General features: G+C 34.2%; 1 protein-coding gene across 1 annotated transcript in view; it reads right to left on the bottom strand.

Moving 5' to 3' along the window:
- Window positions 1-2,212: 2,212 nt before the first annotated feature.
- The window catches only part of LOC110024691 (subtilisin-like protease SBT2.2), a gene marked incomplete in the record, with an annotated part of 34,037 nt that continues 20,901 nt past the window's right edge, over window positions 2,213-15,348 (bottom strand). Inside the window, 4 exon segments of the mRNA XM_020724804.1 lie at window positions 2,213-2,810; window positions 2,893-3,174; window positions 3,288-3,558; window positions 14,527-14,845. Coding sequence (XP_020580463.1) covers window positions 2,386-2,810; window positions 2,893-3,174; window positions 3,288-3,558; window positions 14,527-14,845 — 1,297 coding nt within the window.

Raw genomic sequence — 15,348 nt, forward strand, 5'->3', positions numbered from 1 at the left:
AATCTAAGACGGAAAAAATCATGGGCAGAGCAGAATTCATTACATCGAATGAAAATTATAATTAGAGAACGTGGTGGCTCACATATTACTGAACTAAAGAGTGGATTATATTGTACTAATTAATGATGTACTTATAGACTTCTACAGCACCTCTTAAAAGAAAAATACACAAAAGGGGGCCTTTAAAGCACATAAATAACAATTTAGATGGGTTCTATAAAGCACACAAATAGCAATCAAAATGCCACCATCAAAATAATCCAACTTTAAAAGCCTTCAATCCACTTTCATAATTTTCTACTAAATAAGTGAGATCATAAATTTCGGGTCACAAATTTAATCAAATAAAATGAAGAAATCTCAAAAAAGATGATTTCCAACGCTTGATTTACCCCAAAAAGAAAAATTGCTAGAAAGTTATGATAATTTGATGTTATAATATTATAACTTAATTTATTATATAATATGTGAGGAAATAAAGAAAATATGATCATATGTAGCAATAGCAAAAAACTTGACAATTAAGGAGGTGTTTGGGGTCATTTTTTTTTATTTTTTGTGTTACACACATATGTAGCAATATTACCACTCCTTATCTCTCAACCACCGCCCTCATCAAAATCTCTAAGATGGTTGTCGAGTGGCACTATAAAATTAAGGAGAAAAAAGAGAGCAGAAGAAGGCATTGGAGAAGGCATCAGTGTCAGCAAGCATCGACATCGGTGTCACCGGTGAAGAAGGCATCAGCATCAATGTTCGTGTCACGGAAGACATTTATTGTGTCTGAAGTGTGGAGGTGGAATTCGAGTTGTCAAAAAAGCTCGTTGTTTGCGAACAGCTCTTGTTCAGCTCGTTAAGTAGTTTGTGTTCAACTCATTCGTTAAGTAAACTGAGTCGAACACGAATAAGTTTTTAAAGGTCGAATTATGAACACGAGCTATTTCGAATGAGCCGAACACGAGCCAAGCCTGAGCTCGCTCAAGCTCGGCTCTTTTACAACCCTAGGTAGAATTGCGTCCGGACTACCGGGCACGATATGTCCATCACCGTGAAGAAAAAAAAAATCTCAACGATCCGTGTATAATAACCGTTGTTCGGAATAGAAATGCATGGGAGATGTTTTAAAATCATAGAAAACAATTTTTTAACGTCGTGTTTTCGAAAATAAAAACGAGTTTGTTTAAATACAAAATAAAAAAACAGAAAATAAACATTTTTTTTTGTTTTATTTTAAATTTTTTTTTAAAACAAAAATAAAAAACAGGAAACAAAAAATGATTACATACAGGGCCTATATTTTTCAAACAGATAATGCATTTACAACCTACAACACAATTGATTATAGGCAACTACAACTATCCCTAATGAACCCAATGCTTGAAAGTTCAATACTCAAAGCCTTCTTCAATTGATCTATGTATTTTGAGTTTCAAGTTCATTTAACTATTTAAACAATATTTGTCAATGAAATCGTTTGTACAATGTCACCTTTTCCCAATTGCCATAAATTGATTATAGATTATTTTATTCCTTTTCCCTTCCTTGTTGTTGTTATTATTATTATTATTATTATTATTATTATTATTATTATTATTATTATTATTATTATTATTATTATTATTATTATTATTATTATTATTATTATTATACACGAAAAATTATTGCATTTGTAACTATTTTTTTGTATGCAGTGTCTGCTCTGGACCGTCAAAAATTTAAAATAAGTCCCACTCTTACAAAAAAAAACAAAAAAAATATATTTCAATGGTTCAGAAAAATTTAAAATAAGTCCCACTCTTACAAAAAAAAAACAAAAAAATATATTTCAATGGTTCAGACACCACACGTAAATTTATGTACGGTGTACGTATGCAATAAACACTACAGGCCCCAAAATAATCAGAAAATAAAAACAAATATGGAACATGTATGATTTAGCCGTGCACAATTGCATTAAAAATAACAATAATAATAATAATAATCGAATAATAGAGAACACGTACATAAATCAGAAGCCAACATAGCATTATCCGAGAGGCAGACATGAGTAAAATACTTGTTTCATTTATACAAACATATCTACACATGTATCATACGCCTCATCGTTCATGCAAAAGTTAATAAAGACAACTGTGATATTCCATGATTTTGGCAGCCATATGACAAAATGTGTCAACCAGTTCACCATACCCAAACATAAACAGAATAAAAGTAAGGAAAACAGCAAAAATTACTTCCCATGAGTAACTTGTTAGAATATGATACAAGCATTGGGCCAATATCTATCTAATTGCATTCAGCTTCAGCATTATAATGTTATGTTACAACACAAGTTCAAAAAAAATCAAAAAATACGCCATCAGATTTGTCAAACCATGGTCCATTTCAGCTTGTAGTAGTCAAGTTGCTTGTAATCTTCACAATGACTGACAATGGAATCATCACAACATGACCTCGGCTCCCATAGAGCCCAATCCTCCCGAAGCTCGCAGAGCTGCTGTTCATTGTTGCAGTCAGTACAAAAGTCAGGTTTAGTGTCTCTCCCTTTGCTAACAAAAACCGAATAGGATTGACCCGGAGAGAAACCGCATAAGGAGCACTGAAGCTGACACTGTAGGTCTCATCACTAGCTATGTTTGTCAATCTCCTTGTGACGGTTCTCGATTGATTCAGCAAAGCGACAGTTACCGAAGGTAAGTTCAAGTCAGTTCCATTAATGGTGTCGGCATCACAATTGTTGCCGGTATAGTTTAGAACCACAGGCGCAGAACCATTGATGCCGCAAAGAAAAGAAATGTATTCATCATAAGCTGCAAGGAAATGCGTGGTGAAAGATTAGATAAATAAAAGGTATCCAAAAAACAAATGTCCAAATAAAGAGTTTTGACTCACACGCATCGAAAATGATTCCTGGATCTAAAGCAGCAGTAGCATTAACAAAACCGCTTCCCATGTCGAACGGTGTTGCGGGTGATTGGGATGAGTCTGGGTTGGTGTATGTTCGTTGAGCCATGATTGGTCCGCCTTGCTTGTCATAAAGTGTAGCGGTTGTGGAGAGTGCAGAAGCAATGGCTGATGGGCTGAAAGTTGGAAATTTCTGTTTTATTAGAGCAGCGAGCCCAGCTACATGGGGAGCGGCCATGCTAGTTCCAGATATCAATGCAAAATTTTGACCTGCAAGGGAATATGGATAGGTGACAGTGAGTAGAAAGAGAGGTTAACTGTAGAACATAGTGATTAGATGTAAGCAAAAGAGAAGCGAATATGATAAATGATTGCATTGGTACCTTGAAATTCATTCGAGTCTGTACCTGCAGAACTCCAAGCACCCCAAATGAAGTTCCCAGGAGCTATAAGATTTGGCTTCATTATGTCTGCATTTGCAAGCGAATTATCCTCTGGATCTGGCCCTCTTGCGGAATAATACATAACTTTAGGAGCAGAGTTGCTATAGTTAGCACCAAGGCCTCCCAATATTCTTGCTACACCACCAAATTTAACTATGGCGTTTGAAACTCCATCCCTCACCAATGATGCATTATAGTATTGAAGAATAGTCTATTCATACATTGCAAACAAATTAGCTATTGAAAGAATAATGGTGTCAAAGTTAGAAGCTATAAGCATGGATATTTCTTCAACATAAGACGAGTTGTAAGAATAGTGTTGGAAAGCATAGTACTGCAAACCAAATATCTTGGGTTAAGTCACCAAAAACATTGAATTCATTCTAGTCAAATCAGTACTCACCTGAAGGTATACTTGGCATTTTATGTTTTATATAAAAGTTTAACCGAGTAAAGAGAATACTTGGGTTGGTTTTTGAAATATGAGACTATCAGCTTTATGGCTAGATAAGAAGCCATTCGGCCTTGTCGCCTAAGAGATTACCTAGCATTATAGTTGAATAAAGCCAATACTAAAGCAGATTAAGAGTATTTGACATTAAGAGTTCTTAAAATAATATTAAAGAGTTTATTAAGGAAATAAACTCTCAAATCTCCTAAATATTTTCACACTTCAATTGGGATATCATTAGATCTTACAGACTTTCCACCCTTGATTTTCTTTAAACCGTCAATTTTTTTACTAATGTGACGGTAAAAATGAAACACTTTATTATTATTAACAATATTAAGATCACTAAGGTCGATCATATTTTCACAAAATTCATTAAAAAGTTTATCAAAATAACTCACCCACCTATTTTTAATATATTTTTCTAAGAAATGTCTTTTTGATTTTCATCTTTAATACACTTTACTTGAGTTAAATCTTTACTTTTTTTTCTTTGTTTGGATAGTTTATATATATATTTTTCACCCTCCTTAGTATCTAATCTATTATAAAGATCTCTAAAAGCAGAATTTTTAGCATCACAGATAATTCTCTTAGACTTCATACGAGTCGTTTGATTTTTTTTTTCAATTCTCTAAATTTTTACATTTAAATCAATTTTTATATTTTATCTTTTCTTGCACATTATTATTCCACCACCAACAATTTTTATTTATAGAAAATTTTTCTTTTGATTGTCCAAGTACAACTTTTGTCATTTTTTTAATAGTGTTTGTTACTTTATCCCACATAGAATTTGCTACTTCATGAACAACCCAAATTTTGAAATCTTGAATTTTACTCATAAAAATAATTTTATTTGTCTTTTAGGTACCCACATCTAGTTCTACGACGATGATTCCTAGTATTCTTTATTTTACAACTCTTCGTCTTAAAATCTAAAACTAATAATAATCAATGTTGCGTATTTAAATCCTTATTTGAAATGACCTTACAATCTTTACATTCTCGACGATCTCTTCTTCTCATAAGAAAATAATTAATTTGTGTTTTATCATATCCATTCTAATAAGTAATAATATGCTCACCTCTTTTTATGAATAAAGTATTCGCAATAATAAAATTATACGCTAAAGCAAAATCTAATATAGTTCTACCTTGTTCATTAATCACTCCAAAACCATAGCCACCATGAATATTTCTTAATCTTCTACCACTCTACCGATATGTTCATTTAAATCTCCTCCAATAAAAATATATTTTTTAAGAGGTGTCATTTATATTAAGTCTCTAAGTCATTCCAAAATTTAACTTTAGAACCTATATCTAAACCTACTTAAGGAGCATAAGCACTTATAATATCAAAAATCATAAAATCAACAATAATCTTAATATATATAATTCTATCTCCAACTCTATTAATTTTTAAACCATTATCTTTCAAACTCTTATCTATAATTATGCTAACATCATTTCTAGTATGACTCTTACCTGAATACCAAGGTTTAAAACTTAAGTTATCAATCTCCTTAATCATTTCTTCAACCCATTCAGTTTCTTGAACACATAAGATATTTATTTTTCCATGAATCATAATATCAACTAATTTTATTAATTTACCAGTGAGAATACCTATATTCCAAGAACATATCCTAATATTAGTTTTATGGACTAACTTCTTTACTCACATCCGTCTGTAATGTGAGAACTCTTGCTTATTTGACACTACACCAGAGCGCGGATGGAGCGACCCTTGCACACTTTTCACTGTAGCGGCCCTAACACTTACACAATGATCAAAATAATTCATGTCATGATTTTTTCGACAAGTTTTACGCTGGTTGTCGACTACCTAACGTAACCCTCCACTTTTCACAACCGGGCTTGGGACCGGCTCCAGTAAACCAAACAAACAACTAAATTAAAAATATGAGACTAATATTTAAAAGTGAGTCAAAATGATTCCTAAAGATATAGCTAAAGTACCCCTAAATGAATCCCTATAAAAGAGCTAAGAGCCACCGGTAAATGGACAATTAACACTGAAATACACCCCTCATAAATTTACTTAAAAGACTTATTTTAAAACAACCAATGAATTCACTTTTTAGAAAAGAGAACATATATTTTCCATATAGAGATGAGCAAAGCATGATTTCCATCACTAAGCAATCAACAAAATTTTCTCCTTATATCTATTTCGAATTGGCTTCAAAAAATATAAGAAAATTGGAGAAATAAATATGTATGGCCAAAAGCTCTTAAACTAAGTTCATGACACGCAGCAAGTCAACTCATACAAAAAAATAACTCTCCCAAGAAATAGACACATCTAAGAAAAGAACTCGTCCAAAAAAGAACTTGTCTAAGAGCACAACTCTCCTAGGAGATGAACTCATCCTTGAGATGAAGAACTCTCCCATGAGATAAGCTCATATAGAAGATGAACTCCTCCAAGAAATGAACACATCCAAGAGCTAAACTCTTCCCGAAGATAAACTCTTCCAAAATCTAAACTAACCTTGATGATGAACTCGTGTAGGAGAACTTCCAAAAGATTAACTCTCTTAGGAGATGAACTCATCCATAAAATTAACTCTCTCAAAATATTAACTCGTCCAGGGAAAATAACTTTAGCAGAGAAGAACTCTCCTAAGAGATGAACTCATCCAGAAAAGCAAATGTCCCAAGAGAATAACTCTCCTAGAAGGTCGAACATCCCAAGAGAGGCATTTAAGAGAAAAAATATACCAATGCAAGGCATTATCAAGATAATGTTAATTAAAATATCCACACCAAAAAGGACGACCGATTAACATGGCATCTTTAAGGATTCATTTAGCCCCTCTACAAATAGGGGATATAATTATAATATAAAGAGGATTCCTCTGATATATCGAAGTGGCCATCTTCTTCAATATTTTCCCTTTCTTACTTTTTTTAGCTCAAAGCTTCCCTCTAACTATTTCTTTGGTAGTATGGATTCATAAAAAAAAAGATCCATAGCTCAAAGCTTCCCTCTAACTATTTCTTTGGTAGTATGGATTCATTAAAAAAAAGATCCAACAATGATAAATACAAAATTTTGTTGTAAATTTTTTTTTTATATTTTGCTTTTCTTGGGAGGAGTACAAAAATATATGCTAGTCCTCTGATGCCTATAGCTAAGGCCTTCCAATCCATTTTCTTTCTTTTTTTTATATAATTTTGAGCGATGATTAAATAAAGTCATATATTTTAAAAACTAATATGCATTTATTGTTGTTATCTTTATTGACATCATTTGTAAATATAATCATTATTTTTTTTTTATTGCGGTGTTATGAAACATGACTTAATTTTGCTCGTCATTCGTTTCATTATTATATATTTTTTATCATGTAATTTTCTGATTTAATGTTAAAGTAACAAATAAAGTTAGGAATTAATCAAAGTTGTATTATAATTTTAGCTCCATGTCACTTGTGTCTTCAAATATCTTAATAATGTTGTGAAATATGAAAAAGTAATTATATAAGAAAAAGAGATTGAATTACTGGAACTTTTAAATGTAAGTCTATATTTTTAGAATAATGAAATATAGAAATAACAAAAAGAAATTTTGCAAATTATTACAATGACCAATCAATTTTACAAATGTTTAAAATGTCATTTAATAGTTCAATTTAGGTAATTGCATATTTCGGGGGTATATTTAATAAATGAGTCATTCTAATTTCATCAAAAGGATGTGTGCAGACATATATCAAGATCAATTCAAATATGATAAGTTTCCATATATCGTTAATGAATTTGAGTTGCATCTAACCTTCCATAAATGTCAAATAATTGATTTGTAAAGTTTAGTTCTCATTTTACCCATTATATTCCAAAACTAAGTGGCAATGCCACAGAGAATCGACAAATCAAATTCACGAGACATAAAAGCAATAGCATGATGTTAACAATGAAATAATATTTACCAATGGCAAGCAGCACGTCATAGTTCAAAAATCCCAGAGTTATTTATAACACATATCACATGTAATTTTAAAAATAGCATAAAATATTAAAAACTATGGATAATACTGCAATTAACTAAGCATGAATACATCTATATGTAACCATCCCTATGTAACTATCAAAAATCACCTTTCCATGAATTTATCCTAAATTTCAGCCAAGTAGTTAAGGAATGAAAATAGAAGAGTTGAGTGTGCTATCGAACTAAGAGCAAGGGAAGAGGAGTGTGAGCGTATCAGCATCCAAGTAAAGGGAAAAGTAGTATCAACACCCTGACTTGGAGTTATCATTGTCGACAACGTGATGAAGCACATGCCCAAAGCCGAAGAAGTGGGAGGAGCATGAGGAAGAGAAATTGAAGCAGATTCAAAGCCCAAACTAGCCCAAGGCCTATGCGTACATGTTATTGGACCAAAAAACTTATGAAAAGAATATAAAATTTATAAATAAAAATTAAATAATAATAATAATAATTTTAAGTCATAAATTAGAGAAATAAAAAATGTGTGAGCCATAAGAGAAATGAGTTTCGTGGTTTTACAAATCGCTTGCACTATTTTAACACTAAATCTTGCAATGTAACTAGTGTGAGATTAATGCCTCGCCATACTATGCACTATTGACATGTATAAGTGAACTATAATAAATAGGCTCTAGTGGGGTACATTTAGCAATTATCAGATAGAAGAGGTAAAAGCAGAGTAATAACCAAGACAAATGGAGAAAAAAAGCCAAACTCTAGCTAAATACAATAAAATAGTTGAAGAAAAGAAGTGGCACCGAAGATTCCACTTTAGCCTACCTAGCATGAAAAAGTTTGGCTACAATAAATTTATAATTTAATAGTAATCAGGTCAAGCCAAAAGATTGTACATCATTAAAGGTAACCCAAAAATCATCACAAATAAACATTTCAACCAAAGTACAAAAAACTTGTAATATCCAACATTAGCGAAACCAATCCGCATATGAAATTGCTTCTAGAACATAAAAAAGTAAATTGGAATACTACAACACTTCCGAAAATTTTCAATTCATAAAGTTTTATGACTTCACCGGTTAAAGAGTTGGCATTAGCCATAACAATTTGTTCTCAACAGCAATTTAACTAGATTTGCTAAACCAACTGCATTAAGGCAACTCACGGATTAAGGTTCAAGGACCTTGCAGCTCAAAACCCTCCGATATAAATAGATTAGGCCTATTGGTATTCCCGAAAAGACTTCATTAGTGCAAAATAGACTACGCTTCTATAATGATTATATTATATTATAAGTAAAATCATTCATTTCTAAAGATAAAAAGAGCCAATGTTTATTTCCACAGATGATCATGTTGTAGAAGTATTTATAATTAATCCTCATGAAGAACCAATATACTCCATCCAAAAACGAAATAAAGATGAAACAAAGTTAAATGTAAACCAAAAGTACATGTATACCCAAAGAGTGAAGTATACCCCATATGAACATGTATAAAAAATGAAACAAAGGTAGCGCAAGTTGCAAGACAAAAACAGACGTCTTGAAAGCACGAACGAGCACGAACGAGCAAGAAATTCAAAAACTTGCTGCTCAAAAACTGTGAAAACACCAAACAAACAAGAAAACAAGTGAGCAATAAAGAAAGATAATGTTCCACGATCTTCCAACCCCCCTTCGAGAAATGCATATAACAAATAAGGAGCCACGGTCCAATCCAAAAGAAAGAGTGAAAGCCTCGTATAAATTTGGAGCCATGAGCCTCCATATCGAAAATAACAAGCCCATTCACAGAAAAAAGGTAGAGCTGGATTAGTGAGCTTAACCTCCAATATTCAATCTCACCAGTATTCCCAGAAAGATTACTGCAATAAATCTCATAAGTCATACCTCCACAAAACCCCCCATGCCAAACCCCCCCCCCACCAAGCCAAAACCCGACGCAAGACCCATCTGCAAGGCCACCAAAGTGTACTAGAGTCAACCTGCCTAACCGTAGCCAAAGTGAGGAGCCCTGGGCCTCCCAAGTCATTCATCTCGTACGAGACAATGGAGCCTTGGGCCTCCATGCTAGTATTATAAAACCATCCACCATATGAAGCATAAATAGATGCCGCCTGCTCCACAGAAAAGCAAGCAACCAAAACACCCAAAGATAAATAAAAGGGAATAAAAACAACAAAGAAGAGTCTGGGCCGAAACAAACCACCCAGCAAAAGAAAATAAGTTAAGAAGAACCATCCCTACGAATATAAGGAGCATCGATGTTGTCACCAACCAACAGAGTGTGTAAAGAGGAGGGATATATCCCACCCTACAAATATCAGTGGAGCTACCTAAATTAACAAGCCAATTAGCAGGTTGGTTCCCCTCCCGGTAATTGAAACTCCACATGACATTCATATTGAAGATTAAACATTTAATCCTCTTTATATAATAAAGAACCAAGAGGTCTCGGCACCATTTGCCAAAATATCAATCAATATGCAATTATCACATTCAAAAATAATAAAATGTCAGCTGAGAGCGTGATCATCGGGGCGGGTGTGTCATAATACCAGCCGTTAAAATGGCCCTAGCCTCAGCCTCTATGAGAGTATCATCATATGAAAGAGATAAGAAAAAAAGAATACAGTTCCTTCCAATTCCCCCACAACCAGAACTGTTGGCCTTCCAACTCCCATCCGTGTTAAACTTAATCCACCCACTAGGAGGTGGCCGCCATCTAACCAAAATCGGTGGATGAGGGAGCCTCCTCTCATCCAAATCCGTATGCCCCATAGAAAGAAAATAATTGATGCCCGAAAAGAAACTTTTTTTAAAGCTCCCCATTCTCCACAGCTTATTAATGTAGGCAATAATATTAGTAAAGACCATCATACTCTGAATGGTCTTACCTTCATGAATAATATCATTACGAGCAATCCAGATAAACTAACATATGATATAAGGGTAAATTTGCAAAAAATGTTTTTGTTTAAGGTCCGGATTGCAAATCATGATAGTGAGCAAAAGATTCATCTCAGGAGTGATGATAGTACCAAACGACAAACCAACCTTACTCCATATAAATAGTGAAAAGGGACAAGAGAGGACAAGAGAAGAAAATATGCAAGAAAATATGCTCTATAGTCTCCTCTGCCGAATTACACAAACAACAACGAGAGACTATACTCAAACCTTTCAACTTTAATATATCATCACATAGTATTATAGAATGGAAAATGCACCATACCAGGAAAGACATAGAGGGAGTTAATGCCCAACTGCACACCCCTTCACCCCAAGAGAGTTTTTAAAAATTATGTAAAGAGGCATATAAAGATTTAGTAATGGAGCTAGTCATGGGAAATTCCAAAGTAGGAGTATCTTGCAAATGAGGGTCAAAAGGAATAGTGGAAATGAACGTAGCTCCCTCCATCCCCAAAATGCTAGTGAGAAAAGGAAAATTCCAATGGTCGTCTACCCAAGTATCCGACACCTTGAGACTAGAATACCTCGTATCCCTCATATCAAGCAAAATATGTGACCAACAATCATGCCAGAAAGAAATATTTCCACCACCCACCTCCCAGTAAATGAAATTCTTCGCCCAGTCTTTAATATGAAGCAATCTCTTCCACATCGTGGAATTATCCAATCGACAATAAATCAAAGCAGGATGAGAGGAACGGCAAAATTTCTCATTCATGAAATTAGCCCATAAAGACTCGCCTTTCCTGAAATTAAATTATTACTTAAAAAAGTTAATATTAGTAATATGGTGCAGAGATTTGAAGCTCAAACCACCAGCATACAGGGTGCAGAGATTTGAAGCTCTTTGCAAATATTCTTCCAAGACATCAAACATTCTTCCAAGACATCCATCTTCTACCAGAGTGATTTCTCACCCATAAAAACTTATTGAAACATCTTTCAAGGTTCAAAATAGTACTTTTTTTTGGATTGGAGTACTTGAAGAGTATATAAAGGAAGAGAGTGAAGGATGTTCACGAGCAATGTAATACGACCCTCAAAGGAAAAGAAATTATTTTTCCAATCCAAAATTCTTTTCCGCACCTTTTCCACTACCTCATCAAACTGAATACGTCTCTTCCTGTCTTTAAGGAGAAAAACCCCCAGATATTTAAGAAGAAGGGTAGAGAGGGAGAAGCCCGTAAAATTGGCAAGCCAGCATGCATTAGAACGATTGACCATGTTTCCCAAGTAAATGTTACATTTATTAGCATCAAATTGTAGGCCAGAGACGGATTGGAAGTCAACCATTAAGCTGTGAATCTCCTTCACCGTATCTCCTTCACCGTTTTTTCTTCACCGTTTTTTTGCTAGCATTAGAAAACAGTATCATGTCATCGGCATAAGCTAAATGAGTTACCAACATGTTAAATTTATGAGCGTATTGCAAATTGGAGTTTCTCCTGAAAGGATTGTTTAGGAGACGAGAGAGAATCAAATATTAAAATGTATTAAAATGAAAATAATAGGAAATAATAGGGGATAAAGGATCTCCCTGTTTAATCCCACGGCCCGCACTAAAAAAGCCCTGAGATTGGCCATTAATGAGAATACTATATTTTTTGCAATGAAGCCAAGAGAGGATAATTTTGCAAAACTCCTGAGATAAACCTTGTGCCTTAACAACCTTCAATATAAACTCCCAACTGAGAGAATCATAAACCTTACGGATATCCAATTTAAAGATCATGTTGCCCCCTCTACATTTTTTATCAATTTCAAGAATGAGTTCCTGTGCCAGCATGACGTTATCAGTGATCCCCCGCCCCTGAATAAAGACAGATTTATTTAAAAAAATTAGATTGTTGAGGTGTGGTTGGATGCGTCTGACCAAAATTTTAGTAATCAACTTTGAAATAACAGAAGTCAGAAAGATGGGTCTAAAATGATCCCAAGAGCTTCTTTGAATATTTTTGGGAATGAGAACAATTGTAGCGGCAGATAAATAATTTTCTGGTGTTTCCCCTTTAAAGAAACTTTGAATAGCCTCCACTACCTGATTCTTAACAATACTCCAGCATTTAATGTAGAAAGCAGAAGTGAAGTCATCCGGCCTCGGAGCTTTATTACAATTAATATCCAGTAGAGTAGGATAGATTTCCTCAGCCGAGGGAATACCGCAAAGATCAAGGTCCACCATGTGATGATGTACATCATCAAATAAAGAGGCATCAATAGAGCCCGAGGTCTCGTGGAACTCATAAAGTTTAGAAAAATAAGGAACCGCACTCTCCCCTATCTCCTCATCCCTAGTAATCCAGTTCCCCTCATTGTTTTTAATCCTCACAATAGTGTTATTGGCTCTTCTTTGTTTAATGCAGGCATGAAAACATTTAGTGCTTCTATCTCCTTGAGAGAAATGGGTCTCCCCAGCTTTTTGTTGCAACAACTCCTCCCAAAGAGAGACCTCTAGTAATTCTTTATTGGCTTCCTGTAAATCGTGGATGATATCATTAGTATTCTCATCAAGAGCCTGAAGCATACTCACCCTATGTTCAGCCCTTTTGACTCTAGCATGTACATTACCAAAAACATCCCAATTCCAAGACCTTAGAGCAGCAGCCACCTTATGCAATTTCCAAAGAGTGTACCAAGCATTGCCCACCTCCTAACATTTCCAATTCTCAGCAATTGATCGCAAGAAAACATCATGTCTAGCCCAGACATTTAAGAAACGAAAGTGATAGATGGAGACATTTTTAAAATAATCAAAGGATAAGAGAAGTGGGCTATGATCTGAGCCAGTTCTGCAAAGGTGTTGAACCTACAAAAACCCATAAGAGGAGATCCACAGTTGATTAGCAAGGCATCTATCAAGTCGTTCGAACAACTTACCCCTTTTCCAAGTAAATTTAGAACCAATGAAACCCAAGTCAGAAATGCCCGCTAGAGCCAAAGTTTCATTGAATTTATCAGTTAAAGTGGTGTCAAATCTCCGACCACCTAATTTTTCATATTCGTGCATCACCATATTGAAATCATTAATCATTGAAATGTGCTTAACTCACACCATTAGTTAATAATGATTTTCAAAAAGGTCTCCATTAGTTTAGATAGTTGAAAGAAGAGATTATGTCTATTGCAAGAGGAAAACAACCAAAAATAGGTACTGAAAATGCAAACATGCATATTAGTTTTATTTTGCAAGTTTATGCATATAAAATGATACATTTTGTCAAATGTTTAAAAATAAATCTCACATTTTATTCTCTTTTGAGATTGGAAGACTATATGTGTGGTAAAAAAAAAATACTCCAACTACTTTAGAAAAACTTCTCATAAAAACAGAAAGTGTATAATTTATAGTCCAAATGACTATTCCCACCTAAATATTAAAATTTTCAAGCTCCCTCGTGGCACCAAATCTCTTAATACTTGCCATTTTGCAGTTTTACAAGGGAAGTAATTTCAGGGAAGGCTAGGATGAAATTAACGGTAAATTACACTTTTTCTTGTGGACTTTTATAATTTCTAGGATCGTTGAGATGGTCTATTATGATGTCATGTTGCAATTTCTTTTTCCAAGTGATAAAGATGTAAAGTTTTCCAAATGAATATTGAAATATTCATGAGAACTACAGCAAAAACACATTGCTATATACCATCCAATTAACCATTTAACTATAGAAAAACTAACGTTGAAAGTTAAGAATAGTGTTTCTACTGTTTCATATCTTGCAAATTTTTATGACACTTCAGAACCATGATGCATGAGTAACAAAGAATACACCTTGGAGTCAACAGGAGAGGGTATTATCAGGCCAGGTATATCCATGGGCATAGGGTTGAGCTGAAACCCATCGACAAAAGGATCCATGTAGAATAGAATGCCAGCAGCACTAACATTCTTTGCAGTTACCAATGCTTGCTTAACCGAGGAAAGACCAAGCACATATCTGATTGAATAGCTACAAATTATGATGTTTCCTTTTACCAAATCGTGGTTAAGATAACTAGGGTCTTGACATTCCCCTGCATAAAACTTATTCTCTCTATCTGAATCCTTTCTCAAGGCATGAGTTGAAGATATTAGAGTGTACATCAAGTCACTGCTGAAAGTGCATACTGATAGTTAGCTTCCATGTATAGAAATTTGGAATATGTAATTATTGAGTGCATAAGTACAACTACCATGATTATCAATATACATAAAAACCTATGAACTACGGAACATCAAAAAACTAGTAACCACACAATTGAGTTCAGTGGTTTCCCATTAGTTGTTCAGCACAATATTCTTGTTGTGAAATTTAACGCGGAATAAAACAGGAATCGACACAAACTAGAAGAAGAACATAGAGATTTAACGACGTTCGGCAAAGAATTGCCTACGTCCTCGGGAGCGAGCGGCGGTTTCAATATTTCAGAGAGGTTCAAAATACATCCCATAGGGTTTCACATATAAATAGACATATACAAACCCTTAGATAAAATTACAATCACGCCCTCGCTCCTCCCAACCCCCTTTATTCCAAGAGACACTCCTTTTCACCAGGAGACACACCTCTTCAAAAGAAACTCCAACTCCCTAGATATGAGCCATATCTAACAA

This window comes from Phalaenopsis equestris, unplaced genomic scaffold (assembly GCF_001263595.1).
Source record: "Phalaenopsis equestris unplaced genomic scaffold, ASM126359v1 Scaffold000267, whole genome shotgun sequence".
NCBI lineage: Eukaryota > Viridiplantae > Streptophyta > Magnoliopsida > Asparagales > Orchidaceae > Phalaenopsis > Phalaenopsis equestris.